The 19302-nt window shown below is 47.0% G+C and overlaps 2 protein-coding genes across 4 annotated transcripts in view; both read right to left on the minus strand.

Annotated features, from left to right (window-relative positions):
• On the minus strand, nt 1–12508 carry LOC114487058 (zinc finger and SCAN domain-containing protein 2). Its single transcript, XM_028495085.1, has 2 exons — nt 12502–12508; nt 1–5463 (listed from the first exon to the last, which is right to left on the minus strand). The coding sequence occupies exons 1-2, from the start codon at nt 12506–12508 to the stop codon at nt 4034–4036; spliced, it is 1437 nt and encodes a 478-aa protein (XP_028350886.1). The 3' UTR covers nt 1–4033.
• Nucleotides 9505–19302, minus strand: part of ZSCAN2 (zinc finger and SCAN domain containing 2) — a 25545-nt gene continuing 15747 nt past the window's right edge. Inside the window, exon 3 of one of the 3 annotated variants that reach the window (XM_028494970.2) lies at nt 9505–14139. In XM_028494970.2, the coding sequence (XP_028350771.1) occupies nt 12710–14139 (1430 nt within the window). In that variant the 3' untranslated portion in view covers nt 9505–12709. Of the gene's footprint in view, nt 14140–16693; nt 18254–19302 lie in introns of those variants that run through there. The other 2 variants (XM_055087916.1, XM_055087917.1) reach the window with 2 other exon arrangements.

Genomic DNA, 19302 nt, shown 5'->3' on the forward strand with positions numbered 1-19302 from the left:
CACTGACTTTTGATGATCTGTGACATTTTGAAAAGAAAAGCTTTTTCGTTAGGATTCTGGTTGGTGGGTTGGTTTTTATGTCTTTCGCTGTGTCTCCATTCACTGATACCAATAAATTGTAACTGAGGTGAAAGGTCACTGAAGTTAAAACTAACTTAATCATCTTACCAAAGGGAAGTGTAGGAAACCTAACCCATTTTCCAGGTCAGAATTTTGGGCTCCATCCGCCTCTTGCATTTACATATACCTGTATGGAGAGAATCCAATTGGCAAATATTTATTGACTTCTTATCACATGCCAGGCCCTGCTCTGAGTGCTGGAGAGTTTGGAACCTCGGTAGCGGTGTGAGCATAAAAACTCGAAGAGGGACAGGGCAGAATCACGTAACAAGTCAATGCAGTGAGAGTCACAGGCACCGAAATGGGAGAGCTCAGGGGTGTGGTGGACGGGGTCACGTCTGCCAGGCAAGTGCAGGGAAGACCTCACGAAGGGGGTGGTACCCAGGCTGAGTCTTCAAAGATGTGCAGGTGTGCCCTGGGCAGACAGGGCAGCCCAGCAATCCAGAAGAGGGAGCAGAGTAAGCAGAGAGACGAGGCCCAGCAGGGCACATTGAGGGGAGCTGCCAGGGGGTGAGGATGGTCAAGGGCATAGAGGTGCGGTGACGAGGGCAAGGCCAATTATGAACGTGAGGTTCCACAGAGGACCCCATCAGGAAGACCTCATCTGCCCTCCAAGGACTGTAGCCTCCTTAGGGGGATGGGGGAGCCCCAGAGGGTTTAAGCTGGGTAGTGACAGGCTCAGTTCTTTGCTGTGGAAGGACGCTCACTCTGGCTACAACACAGAGGATGGAGTAGCGGGAAGCAGGGCCAGAGGGAGCTTGGGGCACCAGGAAGGGGGCTTTTGCAGTGTCAGGCAGGGGTTTGAACTAGGCCAGGGGGGTCGGGGCTGGGAAAAGTTGAGAAGGGCTTGGTTCCCAAACGGCTCTAAGGGATTTGAGGGAAGAAGAGTCTTGGATGACTCCTAGGTTTTTGGGTTGGGTGACACCGAGTGGATGGCAGTGCTACTCACGAGGAAACACACCTGTGGAACCAGCACCCTGATCAAGGGAGGCAGGTGGGGGACTTGAGTTCTGAACATGCAAGTTTGAGGCTCTAGGAAAAAGGGCAGGAGGTAAGTTGCAGGAAGAAGCCAGTAGAGAGGGATAGACTGGAAATCGAGAGAGGAAATAGCAGATGAGCAAAGTCCTGAGTCCTGGAGGGAGGTGGAGGCAAGTGACAGGTGGAGATAGATGACTATGAAACCGAAAGCACACATCTTGGCTGAGCCCAGAGGCAAGGAAGTGACAGGGTTTGATACACAGAAGTTTGGTGGTTGGGACACTGAGGGAGGCCACACTTGGCAGGTTCAAGGTTCTCAGAGGTGAGCAGAGCCTGGGGGCTGGCGTGGGTCTGAGGGCCAATGGGTACAGGGCAGCCACTGCGGGGCCTGGGAGAGGGAAGTGACCAAAGTCACGTGAAAGACTTGCTGAGGTGGGCCTGGGGGCCACGCTGAGGGTAAAGCAGATGCCTTTAAAAAAAAAAAACCATTTACTGTAGGTTTTTAATGGTCCCAAGGCTGTTCCCATGAACTTAGAAACAAACTGGTAACAAAAACTCGGTCCCTAAATATATGTACCTTGAAGGGGAAATAGTCTTTGTTACAGAGACACAGGTGTAATTGAGTTGTGAACAAAGATGTGGCAGAGGCAGATCTGCAGGGGGGACTGGGGCTTCTTGACGTTTTTTTAGGGGAAGAAGGCCGTGTCCTTCCATCCGACACATCCGGCATGAAGACCCCTCCTTGACTCTGCAGAGCCTCTCTAGGTGCAAGCAGGACAGGAAGCAATGGGCTCTCAACCTTTCTAGAACCACCATTTGTCATTTCCCCAACCTGGTTCCAGTCTAATTCTGCAATTTCAGCTAATCTGGTTTCCTTTCTTTCCAGGACATTTTGTGTTTATACCAGGTAGGGAGGAATAAAAAAAGAAATTTAGTTAGAAAGGTTTAAAAACCTTAATATCTACTCTTTTCTCAAGTTAAGCTTAAGGGAAAGAGAAAAACCACTATCTTCTACAACCCAAATTCCAGAACTGAATGCCACCTAGGAAACCCTCCTGTCCACTCTCCCTTACAGACAGGGCAGTTCTTGTATCTTCCCAGACAGATGGAAATCTTTCTCCTAGTAAAGCGGCATGACGACGGGTAACGGAACTTCTTGTTCATAACCTTTCTCCAGCACCTAGCATGGTGATGGTACGCACGCCCTCAGTAAATGTTTGCCCTGTAAGTGAAGGAATGGAATCGGTGACGGGGATTTCACAGCCTATGTGGTTTGGTGTAACAACTGCTACTGCCCAGAGCTTCCTTGTGTCTAACTTAGTTGATTCTGGATGGAGATGGCCTCCCAAGGAGACCACTGGGAATCATCTGGCACCTCGGCCAAAGCTGCCGCTCCAAGTGTTGGTTGACAGACTGGATGCAGAGTTAGCAAAGAGCAGTGGAGAGGTGTGTGCACTGGTCAAGCACACAGGACTAGGTTCACCCAAAGGTGTGCTCTTTGAAGCAAGTGATTTCTTTCCCCCTAAAGGTCTTGGACCACTTCCAGCCTGGGGCAGGAGGTGGGTGGGGTGGGGAAGTGAGATATGGGTTTGTCAAGTTCGGGTTTTTAACACATGTGAAAAGACAGACTCAGGAAAAGAGTGGGACTCTACTTATTAGGCAATTTGGAGCATCCACCCTGTAAGAACCAAGGTGCGTTCTGAGTGCAGGCCCTATGTGTAGGAGAGAAAAGCCTATTTACCCTCCTCTTCCCTCCTAACAAACCCCTTCACCTGCTATCATCCTGTCTTTACTGTTTCACAGCTCAAGGACCCAAGAACAAAGCCCTGGTAGCATCCCAAGATCAAGGGCGACATCTGTAGGACAACTCTTGATTCAAGCCCAAATCTCTCCAGGGTACAGGTGATGTGTCCTCAAAATCAACACTTCCTTAAAAATAAAGTTCTTTGTATACAAAAGCTACCAGACAGAATTCTAGATCTGCATATATAAGATAAAAACGACAAGTGCACAGAGTGATGATTACGGGGCCATGTATCTGGGGGGTAAAGACACAAGGCGACCCTGCAGAGTGCAGGACTGTTTCACCCTGAACAAGACAGAAATACCATTCACCAGGGGGAGGCAGCTGGCGGCTCTGACTTCACCTCACACTCAAAAACTGAAACGCTGCAAGAATAAATGTGTCCCCGCTGACCCACAGCCGACTTACCCCAGGACAGTAAGCAGAGACAAGGGCAAACACATACATCTCCTCCATTTATGCCTTCCCTGGCAGGCCCTGGGCAACTCCTGTCAATGGAAAGGTACTGGGACACTGGTTCTGGGCCAGACTCCCTCGTGTTTTGGTGTTCCTGACACTTTCTAGAATGAGAAAAGGGCTTTAGCTTCATGCGGATGACTCAGAATTGGAGAAGCCCCTCCACCTTGACCCAAAATCAAACCCCAGGACACAAAGGCAGGAAGGGCCAGTTCTGCCATGGCAGGGGCCCTGGGATGCTAGCAGCTCGGGTGAAGGCACCTTAGCCCAACAACTGGCAGCAGAACGACCAGACAACACCAACAGGTTTCTGGTATTTCTCTAAAATGTGGGCCATGCTGTCTTCCGTTCCACACGGAGAAATATCCCCCCTGTTCTACCAAAGAGGAAACTGGGACATAGAGGATCAAGAGAGAAGGAGCCAATCAAGTCGAGAAACGTGACAGAAAAAGCCCCAGCTTTCCGACCTTCCATTCGTACGCTCTGTTCTTGGGGTTTGACTCTGACCACTAACACGATGGGATCCTAGAAATGAGGGTGAGCAGGGGTAAGATTCTGGCAAAGATCCCCAACAAGCCTTTAGGAAGAATGGCTCTTCTACAGACACATCCCTGTCTGGGGGCAGAGTGGCAAGTGCCCTCCTGGGCCAGTCCCTCACCTTCCCTCTCTGCCCCTTCAGTAAAGTTTCTCCTTCATGTGAGTTCTCTGATGTGTGATAAAATTGGAGCTGTTGCTGAAGCCTTTGCCACACTCGGGGCATTTGTAGGGCTTCTCCCCGGTGTGGATTCGCTGGTGTATGATGAGGACTGAATTCCAGCTAAAGCCTTTCCCGCACTCGGGACACCTGTATGGCTTGTCTCCCAGATGGGCTCTCTGATGCATGACCAGGATGGAGCCCCGGCTGAAGCTCTTGCCGCACATGAGGCATTTGTAGGGCTTCTCACCCGTGTGGGTCCTCTGGTGCACCACCAGCTGGGAGCGCTGGCTGAAGCCTTTCCCACACTCACTGCATTTGTAGGGCTTCTCACCCGTGTGGATCCTCTGGTGCTTGATGAGGTTGGAGCTCCAGCTGAAGCTCTCCCCACATGTCAGGCACTCGTAGGGCTTCTCGCCCGTGTGCATCCCCTGGTGTGCAATCAGGCTAGAGCTCTGGCTGAAGCTCTTCCCGCACTCCCCACACTTGTAGGGCTTCTCCACCAGGTGGGTCCTCCGGTGCGTGGCCAGGTTGGAGCTGCGGCTGAAGCTCTTCCCGCACTCGCTGCACTGATAAGGTTTTTCTCCCGTGTGAGTTCTCCGGTGGGTGATGAGGGCTGAGCTCTGGCTGAACTTCTGTCCGCAGTCGGGGCACTTGTACGGCTTCTCTCCTGTGTGGATCCTCTGGTGCCTGATGAGGTTGGAGTTGTAACTAAAGCTTTCGCCGCATTCTTTACATTCGTAGGGCTTCTCTCCCGTGTGGATCCCCTGATGCGTGTTCAGGCTGGACCGGTTGCCGAAGCTCTTGCCGCACTCGGGGCATGAGTACGGTTTCTCCCCCGTGTGAGTCCGCTGATGGGCGATGAGGTTGGGGCTCCTGCTGAAACTCTTGCCGCACTCGGCGCACTGGAAGGGTTTCTCTCCCGTGTGGATCCTCTGGTGGGTTATGAGGTTTGCACTCCGGCTGAAGCTTTTCCCACAGTCCCTGCACTTATAAGGTTTCTCCCCGGTGTGAGTAGTTTGGTGTCTACTGAAGTTGGAACCATCACTAAAGCTTTTTCCGCACTCGTCGCATTTGTAGTATTTCTCTCCTGTGTGGGTCCGCTCGTGCGTGATGAGGTGGGATTTCCGGCTGAAGGTTTTCCCACACTGGGGACACTCATAGGGCTTCTCACCCAGGTAGGTGCCCTGAAGGCCTATGAGCTGTCCAACTTCCCTGCCCTGGGGTGGCACCTCCCCCGGGGTGTTTCCCCGGGGCCCCCGGGAGCTGCAGTCTCTCTCCAAGTCACTTTCCCAGTCAGATTGTGGAATGCCTTCCCCTTCAGGCATTTCAGAGAACATTTCATGTGATTCAACATGCTCAAATATGTCTTGGTTAGAGTTCTCCCCATTTTCACTCTGGATCTCAAAATCTGAAACAATGAAGAAAATTGTACAATTTGTACTCAATTTCCTGTAATGATGAGAAAAGAAAACCAAAGGGGAAATTTAAAATGAATTAAACTTCAAGTGAAAATAAAAAGGCTAGAGAACCCTCAAAACTTAAAAAAAAAAAAAAAAAGGTTTATTTCCTTCTAACTGGTTATCCAGTTGCCAGGTCTCATATCTTTATGGTGATCACCCAGAATTTCTAAGTCTTAAAGATGTGGGTTCCAGGTCTCTACCTGTTTCTCCACTGGGAAATGAGATCAGGTGGGAATTTTCAAATTCCTGATCAAAGGAAAGCAACAGGGTACACAGTCCCCGATACTCACCATGGTGCTCGATGCTTAGTAGGTGCTTGATGCTTAGTAGTGCTCTATTAAATTTGATGAATGAATTTCTTATTGGTACCACAGATATTCCCCTAAAGCTGTCTCCTTTCAAATGGAGCTTATATAATAATTCTGTGCCTTAAAATGTCTGATGCTTATAATCTTATTAGTTGGCATTTAAGTAAGACACAGACAAGATGACAGGGCACCAGCAACAAGGACTCTAGGTGTCTATACACGTGACTGGAAACAAGTAAGTGGGCAGTTAAAAGAGCCCTCAAATTTGGGGACTTCCCTGGCGGTCCAGTGGTTAGGACTCCACACTTCCACTATAGGGGCACGGGTTTGATCCCTGGTCAGGGAACTAAGATCCCACATGCTACGCAGCAAAAAAAAAAAAAAAAAAAAAAAAAAAGAGCCCTCAAATTTACCTGCAGTGAGAGTCTACAGAAAGATCTCCCATCAGTAATACAAAATACAAAACATATATCTTCCAGAAACTTGCCAAACTACTGCCCAATACTTAGCAAACGTTTGGATGAAACAAATCATGAGGGAGGACTGCTGGAAGAACATGCATTCCCTTCCTTAAATGAGAGACTCTAAAGTCTATCCCAGGATTAAGCCAGCAGAGCTGTGGGCCTGGATCACACTGCTCTGACACCGGCAGAACTGTGTTCACTGAACTGCGTGTTGGTTTAATGGCTCTGGCTGACATTGATGAACACTCTAAGAAGGGTCATTAGAAATTAATCACGGACTTCCCTGGTGGTCCAGTGCTTAAGGGTCCGTGCTGTCACTGCAGGGGGCACGAGTTCGATCCCTGGTCGGGGAACTAAGATCCCATGTGCCCCGTGGTCAAAAAATTAAATACATAAATACATTAAAAAAAAAAGATAGAGGAACCCTTGAAAGGTACACTGTGTGCCAAGGAAAACTAACCCAGGGTGGTTACTAATGAGATGGGACAACAAGGTAAAAAGATCGAATCACTTATATGGGGGAAGAAAATCAACCAGTCTCAAATTTCTCTCCGGTAACATTCAATCCCCGCAGATCGTACAACAAGAGCTACAAGACATGCAAGTAAAGAAAACGGATGTCAAGGATTTTACGTTCAACAAAACTGTCCTTCAAGCATAAAGTTTACAGGCCAACAGCTTTGAATATACACAAGTTCGCAGAATATTGTTCCTATGACCCTTCTTGAGGAAACTATTGGGAGATGAATTTCGGTCAACCACGAGACAAAGGCAATGCTAGAGCAAAAGGACTGGGGCTGAACAGATACATTTAACTTTAGAACAACGTCTAAAACTACTGTGGCGATTAGAGTGAAAAAAGAGAATGTAAACGTTACACAGCCATGTAGAAATGACATGCTAACCAAAATTGGGGTTATGGGGAAGAAACTGGGGTATAGGATGTATTCATTAACTGCCTCATCTGTATACCTGGGAGTTCAAAGGTTATCATTTAAAACTGGCAAATCATGTAACTGAAGTATAAGAGTCTTTAACAGTACAAAAATAAACATTATTGTAGATAAGATTACTGACTGAAATCAGGGGAGTAAGGCAGGGAGCAACTATCTCTGTCAAATGTTAAAACATAAAATCTCAATACAGTAAGTCCCCTACACACAAACCTTCAAGTTACGAACTTTCAAAGACATGAACGTGCCCCTGGATGCCAGCTGTTGTACTGTACTACTGTACTTTTCAAGGTACTGTACTTTAAAATTAAAAATGTTTTATTTTTTGTGTTTAGTTTGTTATGTATTATTTGTGTGAAAAGTATTATAAACCTGTTATAGTACAATACCACATAGCCGATTGTGTTAGTTGGGTACCTAGGCTAACTCTGTTGGACTTAATGAACAAACTGGACTTACGAACATGCTCTCGGAACAGAACTTGTTTGTATGTAGGGGACTTACTGTAATTAAAACATGAATAGGGCTTCCCTGGTGGCGCAGTGGTTGCGCGTCCGCCTGCCGATGCAGGGGAACCGGGTTCGCGCCCCTGTCTGGGAGGATCCCACATGCCGCGGACGCGCCCGGAGCCTGTGCCCCGCAACGGGAGAGGCCACAACAGAGGGAGGCCCGCATACCACAAAAAAAAAAAAAAAAAAAAAAACATGAATAGACAATCAGACCAATGAAACAAAACCAAACCTCCAGAAATAGACTCAATAGACATGTGAATTCATAATTTAATTCAGGTGGCTCATGAATAGACAGACCAGTGGAACAGAAAAAAATAATCTCTATGACCATGGGAATTTAACAAATGTTGAATATAAGGGTAGCCTCTCAAATCCATGGAGAAAAGACACCACATCCAAAAGACACCAGCATTCATGATGCTGGGAACAACCAGTTAAGTCAAATGGAAAAATTTCAGTTGGACCCATACTGGGACAAATCTCAAACAGATCAAAGATTTAAAGGGAAAAAATTAGTACTGAACTATTAGACAAGAATATGAGAGAATTCCTTTATAATCTGGGAGCCTTTAAACATGATGCTTAATTTGTGTGATTATCTTCCTCTGTCACCTCACTGCAGAGGCCCATCTGAGCAGAATCCAGACCCAATAACTCCCTCACTGTCTGCTGCTTAAGGACCAGTCCTATCCTCCTTTACACAGACAAAGATTCAAGACAGTTATACTCCAGGGAAGGCCAAAGGAAGGTTCAGAGTTCTTTTAACGTTGATCTCTGATAACACAGAGGCACGAGAGCCTTTCTAAAGGACAGAAAAGAGCACCCTTTGGGCGACCTGCCTTAACAAGGGCCTCCAAATGGGAAAAAAAAAAAATCACTGAGCTGGGAAGGATGAGGGATCCTGGCTCCTCCCAAGCTCCTCCTCAAGAAAAGGTGGCACTGGTGAAATCAAGAGTATAGAGTACATTCAACTGCAGGCAATTCTCTCCTTTTTTTGTTGGTGGTCAATTAAGAAAGTGAAAACTCAGAAGCTGATGTGGTCAGATAAAAGGGGAATAACTTCATCAACATGAGTAGAGATGGGATGAGATGGTAGGACCTGGGAATTTTCTTTAAAAAGGAACTTCACCAGTAGAAAGAGTGTTTGCTGTTTCAAAATGAGCATATTTTGTGGATGAGACTGGATACCGGGAGGCAGGCTTCTGAGGAAGCAGGCTTGTGAGCAAGCAGTTGGACGGCCAGATCTCCGGGAGAGAAAACTCAGAGATGAGTCAGGCATTAAGGAGATAGGAAAGAAGGGGTCTCATTTTCTAAATGTTTTGATCTCCCCCGAAACTACTAGAGCAAATTCATAGAGACAGAAAGCAGAATGGTGGTTGCCAGGGGTTGTGGGGACAGAAGGGGAGTTAGTGGTTTTTGTTTTTGTTTTTAATAGATTTTATTTAGTTAGTTATTTATTTAGTTAGTTATTTTTGGCTGCGTTGGGTCTTCGTTGCTGCGCACCGGCTTTCTCTAGCTGCGGTGAGCAGGGGCTCTTTGTTGCACTGCACAGGCTTCTCATCGCGGTGGCTTCTCTTGTCGCGGAGCATGGGCTCTAGGCACGCGGGCTTCAGCAGTTGTGGCGTATGGGCTTAGCTGCTCTGCGGCATGTGGGATCTTCCTAGACCAGGAATCGAACCCGTGTCCCCTGCATTGGCAGGCGGATTCTCAACCATGACAGGCTCAGTTCTTTGCTGTGGAAGGACGCTCACTCTGGCTACAACACAGAGGATGGAGTAGCGGGAAGCAGGGCCAGAGGGAGCTTGGGGCACCAGGAAGGGGGCTTTTGCAGTGTCAGGCAGGGGTTTGAACTAGGCCAGGGGGGTCGGGGCTGGGAAAAGTTGAGAAGGGCTTGGTTCCCAAACGGCTCTAAGGGATTTGAGGGAAGAAGAGTCTTGGATGACTCCTAGGTTTTTGGGTTGGGTGACACCGAGTGGATGGCAGTGCTACTCACGAGGAAACACACCTGTGGAACCAGCACCCTGATCAAGGGAGGCAGGTGGGGGACTTGAGTTCTGAACATGCAAGTTTGAGGCTCTAGGAAAAAGGGCAGGAGGTAAGTTGCAGGAAGAAGCCAGTAGAGAGGGATAGACTGGAAATCGAGAGAGGAAATAGCAGATGAGCAAAGTCCTGAGTCCTGGAGGGAGGTGGAGGCAAGTGACAGGTGGAGATAGATGACTATGAAACCGAAAGCACACATCTTGGCTGAGCCCAGAGGCAAGGAAGTGACAGGGTTTGATACACAGAAGTTTGGTGGTTGGGACACTGAGGGAGGCCACACTTGGCAGGTTCAAGGTTCTCAGAGGTGAGCAGAGCCTGGGGGCTGGCGTGGGTCTGAGGGCCAATGGGTACAGGGCAGCCACTGCGGGGCCTGGGAGAGGGAAGTGACCAAAGTCACGTGAAAGACTTGCTGAGGTGGGCCTGGGGGCCACGCTGAGGGTAAAGCAGATGCCTTTAAAAAAAAAAAACCATTTACTGTAGGTTTTTAATGGTCCCAAGGCTGTTCCCATGAACTTAGAAACAAACTGGTAACAAAAACTCGGTCCCTAAATATATGTACCTTGAAGGGGAAATAGTCTTTGTTACAGAGACACAGGTGTAATTGAGTTGTGAACAAAGATGTGGCAGAGGCAGATCTGCAGGGGGGACTGGGGCTTCTTGACGTTTTTTTAGGGGAAGAAGGCCGTGTCCTTCCATCCGACACATCCGGCATGAAGACCCCTCCTTGACTCTGCAGAGCCTCTCTAGGTGCAAGCAGGACAGGAAGCAATGGGCTCTCAACCTTTCTAGAACCACCATTTGTCATTTCCCCAACCTGGTTCCAGTCTAATTCTGCAATTTCAGCTAATCTGGTTTCCTTTCTTTCCAGGACATTTTGTGTTTATACCAGGTAGGGAGGAATAAAAAAAGAAATTTAGTTAGAAAGGTTTAAAAACCTTAATATCTACTCTTTTCTCAAGTTAAGCTTAAGGGAAAGAGAAAAACCACTATCTTCTACAACCCAAATTCCAGAACTGAATGCCACCTAGGAAACCCTCCTGTCCACTCTCCCTTACAGACAGGGCAGTTCTTGTATCTTCCCAGACAGATGGAAATCTTTCTCCTAGTAAAGCGGCATGACGACGGGTAACGGAACTTCTTGTTCATAACCTTTCTCCAGCACCTAGCATGGTGATGGTACGCACGCCCTCAGTAAATGTTTGCCCTGTAAGTGAAGGAATGGAATCGGTGACGGGGATTTCACAGCCTATGTGGTTTGGTGTAACAACTGCTACTGCCCAGAGCTTCCTTGTGTCTAACTTAGTTGATTCTGGATGGAGATGGCCTCCCAAGGAGACCACTGGGAATCATCTGGCACCTCGGCCAAAGCTGCCGCTCCAAGTGTTGGTTGACAGACTGGATGCAGAGTTAGCAAAGAGCAGTGGAGAGGTGTGTGCACTGGTCAAGCACACAGGACTAGGTTCACCCAAAGGTGTGCTCTTTGAAGCAAGTGATTTCTTTCCCCCTAAAGGTCTTGGACCACTTCCAGCCTGGGGCAGGAGGTGGGTGGGGTGGGGAAGTGAGATATGGGTTTGTCAAGTTCGGGTTTTTAACACATGTGAAAAGACAGACTCAGGAAAAGAGTGGGACTCTACTTATTAGGCAATTTGGAGCATCCACCCTGTAAGAACCAAGGTGCGTTCTGAGTGCAGGCCCTATGTGTAGGAGAGAAAAGCCTATTTACCCTCCTCTTCCCTCCTAACAAACCCCTTCACCTGCTATCATCCTGTCTTTACTGTTTCACAGCTCAAGGACCCAAGAACAAAGCCCTGGTAGCATCCCAAGATCAAGGGCGACATCTGTAGGACAACTCTTGATTCAAGCCCAAATCTCTCCAGGGTACAGGTGATGTGTCCTCAAAATCAACACTTCCTTAAAAATAAAGTTCTTTGTATACAAAAGCTACCAGACAGAATTCTAGATCTGCATATATAAGATAAAAACGACAAGTGCACAGAGTGATGATTACGGGGCCATGTATCTGGGGGGTAAAGACACAAGGCGACCCTGCAGAGTGCAGGACTGTTTCACCCTGAACAAGACAGAAATACCATTCACCAGGGGGAGGCAGCTGGCGGCTCTGACTTCACCTCACACTCAAAAACTGAAACGCTGCAAGAATAAATGTGTCCCCGCTGACCCACAGCCGACTTACCCCAGGACAGTAAGCAGAGACAAGGGCAAACACATACATCTCCTCCATTTATGCCTTCCCTGGCAGGCCCTGGGCAACTCCTGTCAATGGAAAGGTACTGGGACACTGGTTCTGGGCCAGACTCCCTCGTGTTTTGGTGTTCCTGACACTTTCTAGAATGAGAAAAGGGCTTTAGCTTCATGCGGATGACTCAGAATTGGAGAAGCCCCTCCACCTTGACCCAAAATCAAACCCCAGGACACAAAGGCAGGAAGGGCCAGTTCTGCCATGGCAGGGGCCCTGGGATGCTAGCAGCTCGGGTGAAGGCACCTTAGCCCAACAACTGGCAGCAGAACGACCAGACAACACCAACAGGTTTCTGGTATTTCTCTAAAATGTGGGCCATGCTGTCTTCCGTTCCACACGGAGAAATATCCCCCCTGTTCTACCAAAGAGGAAACTGGGACATAGAGGATCAAGAGAGAAGGAGCCAATCAAGTCGAGAAACGTGACAGAAAAAGCCCCAGCTTTCCGACCTTCCATTCGTACGCTCTGTTCTTGGGGTTTGACTCTGACCACTAACACGATGGGATCCTAGAAATGAGGGTGAGCAGGGGTAAGATTCTGGCAAAGATCCCCAACAAGCCTTTAGGAAGAATGGCTCTTCTACAGACACATCCCTGTCTGGGGGCAGAGTGGCAAGTGCCCTCCTGGGCCAGTCCCTCACCTTCCCTCTCTGCCCCTTCAGTAAAGTTTCTCCTTCATGTGAGTTCTCTGATGTGTGATAAAATTGGAGCTGTTGCTGAAGCCTTTGCCACACTCGGGGCATTTGTAGGGCTTCTCCCCGGTGTGGATTCGCTGGTGTATGATGAGGACTGAATTCCAGCTAAAGCCTTTCCCGCACTCGGGACACCTGTATGGCTTGTCTCCCAGATGGGCTCTCTGATGCATGACCAGGATGGAGCCCCGGCTGAAGCTCTTGCCGCACATGAGGCATTTGTAGGGCTTCTCACCCGTGTGGGTCCTCTGGTGCACCACCAGCTGGGAGCGCTGGCTGAAGCCTTTCCCACACTCACTGCATTTGTAGGGCTTCTCACCCGTGTGGATCCTCTGGTGCTTGATGAGGTTGGAGCTCCAGCTGAAGCTCTCCCCACATGTCAGGCACTCGTAGGGCTTCTCGCCCGTGTGCATCCCCTGGTGTGCAATCAGGCTAGAGCTCTGGCTGAAGCTCTTCCCGCACTCCCCGCACTTGTAGGGCTTCTCCACCAGGTGGGTCCTCCGGTGCGTGGCCAGGTTGGAGCTGCGGCTGAAGCTCTTCCCGCACTCGCTGCACTGATAAGGTTTTTCTCCCGTGTGAGTTCTCCGGTGGGTGATGAGGGCTGAGCTCTGGCTGAACTTCTGTCCGCAGTCGGGGCACTTGTACGGCTTCTCTCCTGTGTGGATCCTCTGGTGCCTGATGAGGTTGGAGTTGTAACTAAAGCTTTCGCCGCATTCTTTACATTCGTAGGGCTTCTCTCCCGTGTGGATCCCCTGATGCGTGTTCAGGCTGGACCGGTTGCCGAAGCTCTTGCCGCACTCGGGGCATGAGTACGGTTTCTCCCCCGTGTGAGTCCGCTGATGGGCGATGAGGTTGGGGCTCCTGCTGAAACTCTTGCCGCACTCGGCGCACTGGAAGGGTTTCTCTCCCGTGTGGATCCTCTGGTGGGTTATGAGGTTTGCACTCCGGCTGAAGCTTTTCCCACAGTCCCTGCACTTATAAGGTTTCTCCCCGGTGTGAGTAGTTTGGTGTCTACTGAAGTTGGAACCATCACTAAAGCTTTTTCCGCACTCGTCGCATTTGTAGTATTTCTCTCCTGTGTGGGTCCGCTCGTGCGTGATGAGGTGGGATTTCCGGCTGAAGGTTTTCCCACACTGGGGACACTCATAGGGCTTCTCACCCAGGTAGGTGCCCTGAAGGCCTATGAGCTGTCCAACTTCCCTGCCCTGGGGTGGCACCTCCCCCGGGGTGTTTCCCCGGGGCCCCCGGGAGCTGCAGTCTCTCTCCAAGTCACTTTCCCAGTCAGATTGTGGAATGCCTTCCCCTTCAGGCATTTCAGAGAACATTTCATGTGATTCAACATGCTCAAATATGTCTTGGTTAGAGTTCTCCCCATTTTCACTCTGGATCTCAAAATCTGAAACAATGAAGAAAATTGTACAATTTGTACTCAATTTCCTGTAATGATGAGAAAAGAAAACCAAAGGGGAAATTTAAAATGAATTAAACTTCAAGTGAAAATAAAAAGGCTAGAGAACCCTCAAAACTTAAAAAAAAAAAAAAAAAGGTTTATTTCCTTCTAACTGGTTATCCAGTTGCCAGGTCTCATATCTTTATGGTGATCACCCAGAATTTCTAAGTCTTAAAGATGTGGGTTCCAGGTCTCTACCTGTTTCTCCACTGGGAAATGAGATCAGGTGGGAATTTTCAAATTCCTGATCAAAGGAAAGCAACAGGGTACACAGTCCCCGATACTCACCATGGTGCTCGATGCTTAGTAGGTGCTTGATGCTTAGTAGTGCTCTATTAAATTTGATGAATGAATTTCTTATTGGTACCACAGATATTCCCCTAAAGCTGTCTCCTTTCAAATGGAGCTTATATAATAATTCTGTGCCTTAAAATGTCTGATGCTTATAATCTTATTAGTTGGCATTTAAGTAAGACACAGACAAGATGACAGGGCACCAGCAACAAGGACTCTAGGTGTCTATACACGTGACTGGAAACAAGTAAGTGGGCAGTTAAAAGAGCCCTCAAATTTGGGGACTTCCCTGGCGGTCCAGTGGTTAGGACTCCACACTTCCACTATAGGGGCACGGGTTTGATCCCTGGTCAGGGAACTAAGATCCCACATGCTACGCAGCAAAAAAAAAAAAAAAAAAAAAAAAAAAAGAGCCCTCAAATTTACCTGCAGTGAGAGTCTACAGAAAGATCTCCCATCAGTAATACAAAATACAAAACATATATCTTCCAGAAACTTGCCAAACTACTGCCCAATACTTAGCAAACGTTTGGATGAAACAAATCATGAGGGAGGACTGCTGGAAGAACATGCATTCCCTTCCTTAAATGAGAGACTCTAAAGTCTATCCCAGGATTAAGCCAGCAGAGCTGTGGGCCTGGATCACACTGCTCTGACACCGGCAGAACTGTGTTCACTGAACTGCGTGTTGGTTTAATGGCTCTGGCTGACATTGATGAACACTCTAAGAAGGGTCATTAGAAATTAATCACGGACTTCCCTGGTGGTCCAGTGCTTAAGGGTCCGTGCTGTCACTGCAGGGGGCACGAGTTCGATCCCTGGTCGGGGAACTAAGATCCCATGTGCCCCGTGGTCAAAAAATTAAATACATAAATACATTAAAAAAAAAAGATAGAGGAACCCTTGAAAGGTACACTGTGTGCCAAGGAAAACTAACCCAGGGTGGTTACTAATGAGATGGGACAACAAGGTAAAAAGATCGAATCACTTATATGGGGGAAGAAAATCAACCAGTCTCAAATTTCTCTCCGGTAACATTCAATCCCCGCAGATCGTACAACAAGAGCTACAAGACATGCAAGTAAAGAAAACGGATGTCAAGGATTTTACGTTCAACAAAACTGTCCTTCAAGCATAAAGTTTACAGGCCAACAGCTTTGAATATACACAAGTTCGCAGAATATTGTTCCTATGACCCTTCTTGAGGAAACTATTGGGAGATGAATTTCGGTCAACCACGAGACAAAGGCAATGCTAGAGCAAAAGGACTGGGGCTGAACAGATACATTTAACTTTAGAACAACGTCTAAAACTACTGTGGCGATTAGAGTGAAAAAAGAGAATGTAAACGTTACACAGCCATGTAGAAATGACATGCTAACCAAAATTGGGGTTATGGGGAAGAAACTGGGGTATAGGATGTATTCATTAACTGCCTCATCTGTATACCTGGGAGTTCAAAGGTTATCATTTAAAACTGGCAAATCATGTAACTGAAGTATAAGAGTCTTTAACAGTACAAAAATAAACATTATTGTAGATAAGATTACTGACTGAAATCAGGGGAGTAAGGCAGGGAGCAACTATCTCTGTCAAATGTTAAAACATAAAATCTCAATACAGTAAGTCCCCTACACACAAACCTTCAAGTTACGAACTTTCAAAGACATGAACGTGCCCCTGGATGCCAGCTGTTGTACTGTACTACTGTACTTTTCAAGGTACTGTACTTTAAAATTAAAAATGTTTTATTTTTTGTGTTTAGTTTGTTATGTATTATTTGTGTGAAAAGTATTATAAACCTGTTATAGTACAATACCACATAGCCGATTGTGTTAGTTGGGTACCTAGGCTAACTCTGTTGGACTTAATGAACAAACTGGACTTACGAACATGCTCTCGGAACAGAACTTGTTTGTATGTAGGGGACTTACTGTAATTAAAACATGAATAGGGCTTCCCTGGTGGCGCAGTGGTTGCGCGTCCGCCTGCCGATGCAGGGGAACCGGGTTCGCGCCCCTGTCTGGGAGGATCGTGCCCCGCAACGGGAGAGGCCACAACAGAGGGAGGCCCGCATACCACAAAAAAAAAAAAAAAAAAAAAAACATGAATAGACAATCAGACCAATGAAACAAAACCAAACCTCCAGAAATAGACTCAATAGACATGTGAATTCATAATTTAATTCAGGTGGCTCATGAATAGACAGACCAGTGGAACAGAAAAAAATAATCTCTATGACCATGGGAATTTAACAAATGTTGAATATAAGGGTAGCCTCTCAAATCCATGGAGAAAAGACACCACATCCAAAAGACACCAGCATTCATGATGCTGGGAACAACCAGTTAAGTCAAATGGAAAAATTTCAGTTGGACCCATACTGGGACAAATCTCAAACAGATCAAAGATTTAAAGGGAAAAAATTAGTACTGAACTATTAGACAAGAATATGAGAGAATTCCTTTATAATCTGGGAGCCTTTAAACATGATGCTTAATTTGTGTGATTATCTTCCTCTGTCACCTCACTGCAGAGGCCCATCTGAGCAGAATCCAGACCCAATAACTCCCTCACTGTCTGCTGCTTAAGGACCAGTCCTATCCTCCTTTACACAGACAAAGATTCAAGACAGTTATACTCCAGGGAAGGCCAAAGGAAGGTTCAGAGTTCTTTTAACGTTGATCTCTGATAACACAGAGGCACGAGAGCCTTTCTAAAGGACAGAAAAGAGCACCCTTTGGGCGACCTGCCTTAACAAGGGCCTCCAAATGGGAAAAAAAAAAAATCACTGAGCTGGGAAGGATGAGGGATCCTGGCTCCTCCCAAGCTCCTCCTCAAGAAAAGGTGGCACTGGTGAAATCAAGAGTATAGAGTACATTCAACTGCAGGCAATTCTCTCCTTTTTTTGTTGGTGGTCAATTAAGAAAGTGAAAACTCAGAAGCTGATGTGGTCAGATAAAAGGGGAATAACTTCATCAACATGAGTAGAGATGGGATGAGATGGTAGGACCTGGGAATTTTCTTTAAAAAGGAACTTCACCAGTAGAAAGAGTGTTTGCTGTTTCAAAATGAGCATATTTTGTGGATGAGACTGCATACCGGGAGGCAGGCTTCTGAGGAAGCAGGCTTGTGAGCAAGCAGTTGGACGGCCAGATCTCCGGGAGAGAAAACTCAGAGATGAGTCAGGCATTAAGGAGATAGGAAAGAAGGGGTCTCATTTTCTAAATGTTTTGATCTCCCCCGAAACTACTAGAGCAAATTCATAGAGACAGAAAGCAGAATGGTGGTTGCCAGGGGTTGTGGGGACAGAAGGGGAGTTAGTGGTTTTTGTTTTTGTTTTTAATAGATTTTATTTAGTTAGTTATTTATTTAGTTAGTTATTTTTGGCTGCGTTGGGTCTTCGTTGCTGCGCACCGGCTTTCTCTAGCTGCGGTGAGCAGGGGCTCTTTGTTGCACTGCACAGGCTTCTCATCGCGGTGGCTTCTCTTGTCGCGGAGCATGGGCTCTAGGCACGCGGGCTTCAGCAGTTGTGGCGTATGGGCTTAGCTGCTCTGCGGCATGTGGGATCTTCCTAGACCAGGAATCGAACCCGTGTCCCCTGCATTGGCAGGCGGATTCTCAACCACTGCGCCACCAGGGAACCCTGGAGTTACTGTTAATGGATATAGAGTTTCAGTCTGGGAAGAGGAAAAAGTTCTGGAGATGGATGGTGGTGACGGCTGCACAACAATGTGAACGTACTTAATGCCAATGAACTGTACACCTAGAAATGGTTAAAATGGTAATTTTATGTTATATATTTTACCACCATAACAAGAAAAAAGAATTTATGGCTCTTATATATCATTTTATGTACTCTTACCAAATTTAAAATAGTTGATACATTACTTACAAGAAAAATTCTGGAATTAATTTTAAAAGATGAAGTTAATGCTCAAAAAGGCAGAGAATTCTTAGAAACACTATTCAATTTCTGATGGCCTAACAGGCAAAAGAATAGTATCTTGCTTTAATGGGTATTTCCCTGGTAATTTGTAAGGTTGAACATCTTTTCATATGGATATAATTTGTTTTTATTCACTTCTAAATTGCCAGATCCTATCTTTTACCTTCTATTCTACTGGGTTGACAGTTTCTTATGAATTGTAGATGCTCTTACAGAGCAAGATTTTGACTCTTATCTGCTACGCTGCAGACTTTGTTGCAGATATTTCCTCCCAGTCTGTGCACTGCCTTTGAACTTTGTTCATAGTATCTTATTTATTTATTTATTTATTTTTGGCTGTGTTGGGTCTTCGTTGCTGCACACATGCTTTCTCTAGTTGCGGGGAGCAGGGTCTACTCTTCGTTGTCGTGTTCGAGCTTCTCATTGTGGTGGCTTCTCTTGTTGTGGAGCACGGGCTCTAGGCACGCGGGCTTCAGTAGTTGTAGCATGCAGCCTCAGTAGTTGTGGCTCACGGGCTCTAGAGTGCAGGCTCAGCAGTTGTGGCGCACGGGCTTAGTTGATCCGCGGCATGTGGGATCTTCCCGGACCAGGGCTCGAACCCGTGTCCCCTGCATTGGCAGATGGATTCTTAACCACTGCACCACCAGGGAAATCCCCACAGTATCTTTTTACTATAAAAGACTTTTTCTGTTTCCATGAGTCCAATTTAGCTTTGACGATTTCTGTCTTGTTTAAGATTAAGAAGTCCCACCCCACTGCAAGATTACAAAAATACTCTCCTATAGGTGATTCCAGATCTTTTACAGTATAGATCTATAACTCATCTGGAATTGAGTTCTGTGAAACTTGTGAAGTAGAGATCCAGT

This window comes from Physeter macrocephalus, chromosome 11 (assembly GCF_002837175.3).
Source record: "Physeter macrocephalus isolate SW-GA chromosome 11, ASM283717v5, whole genome shotgun sequence".
Taxonomy (NCBI): Eukaryota; Metazoa; Chordata; class Mammalia; order Artiodactyla; family Physeteridae; genus Physeter; species Physeter macrocephalus.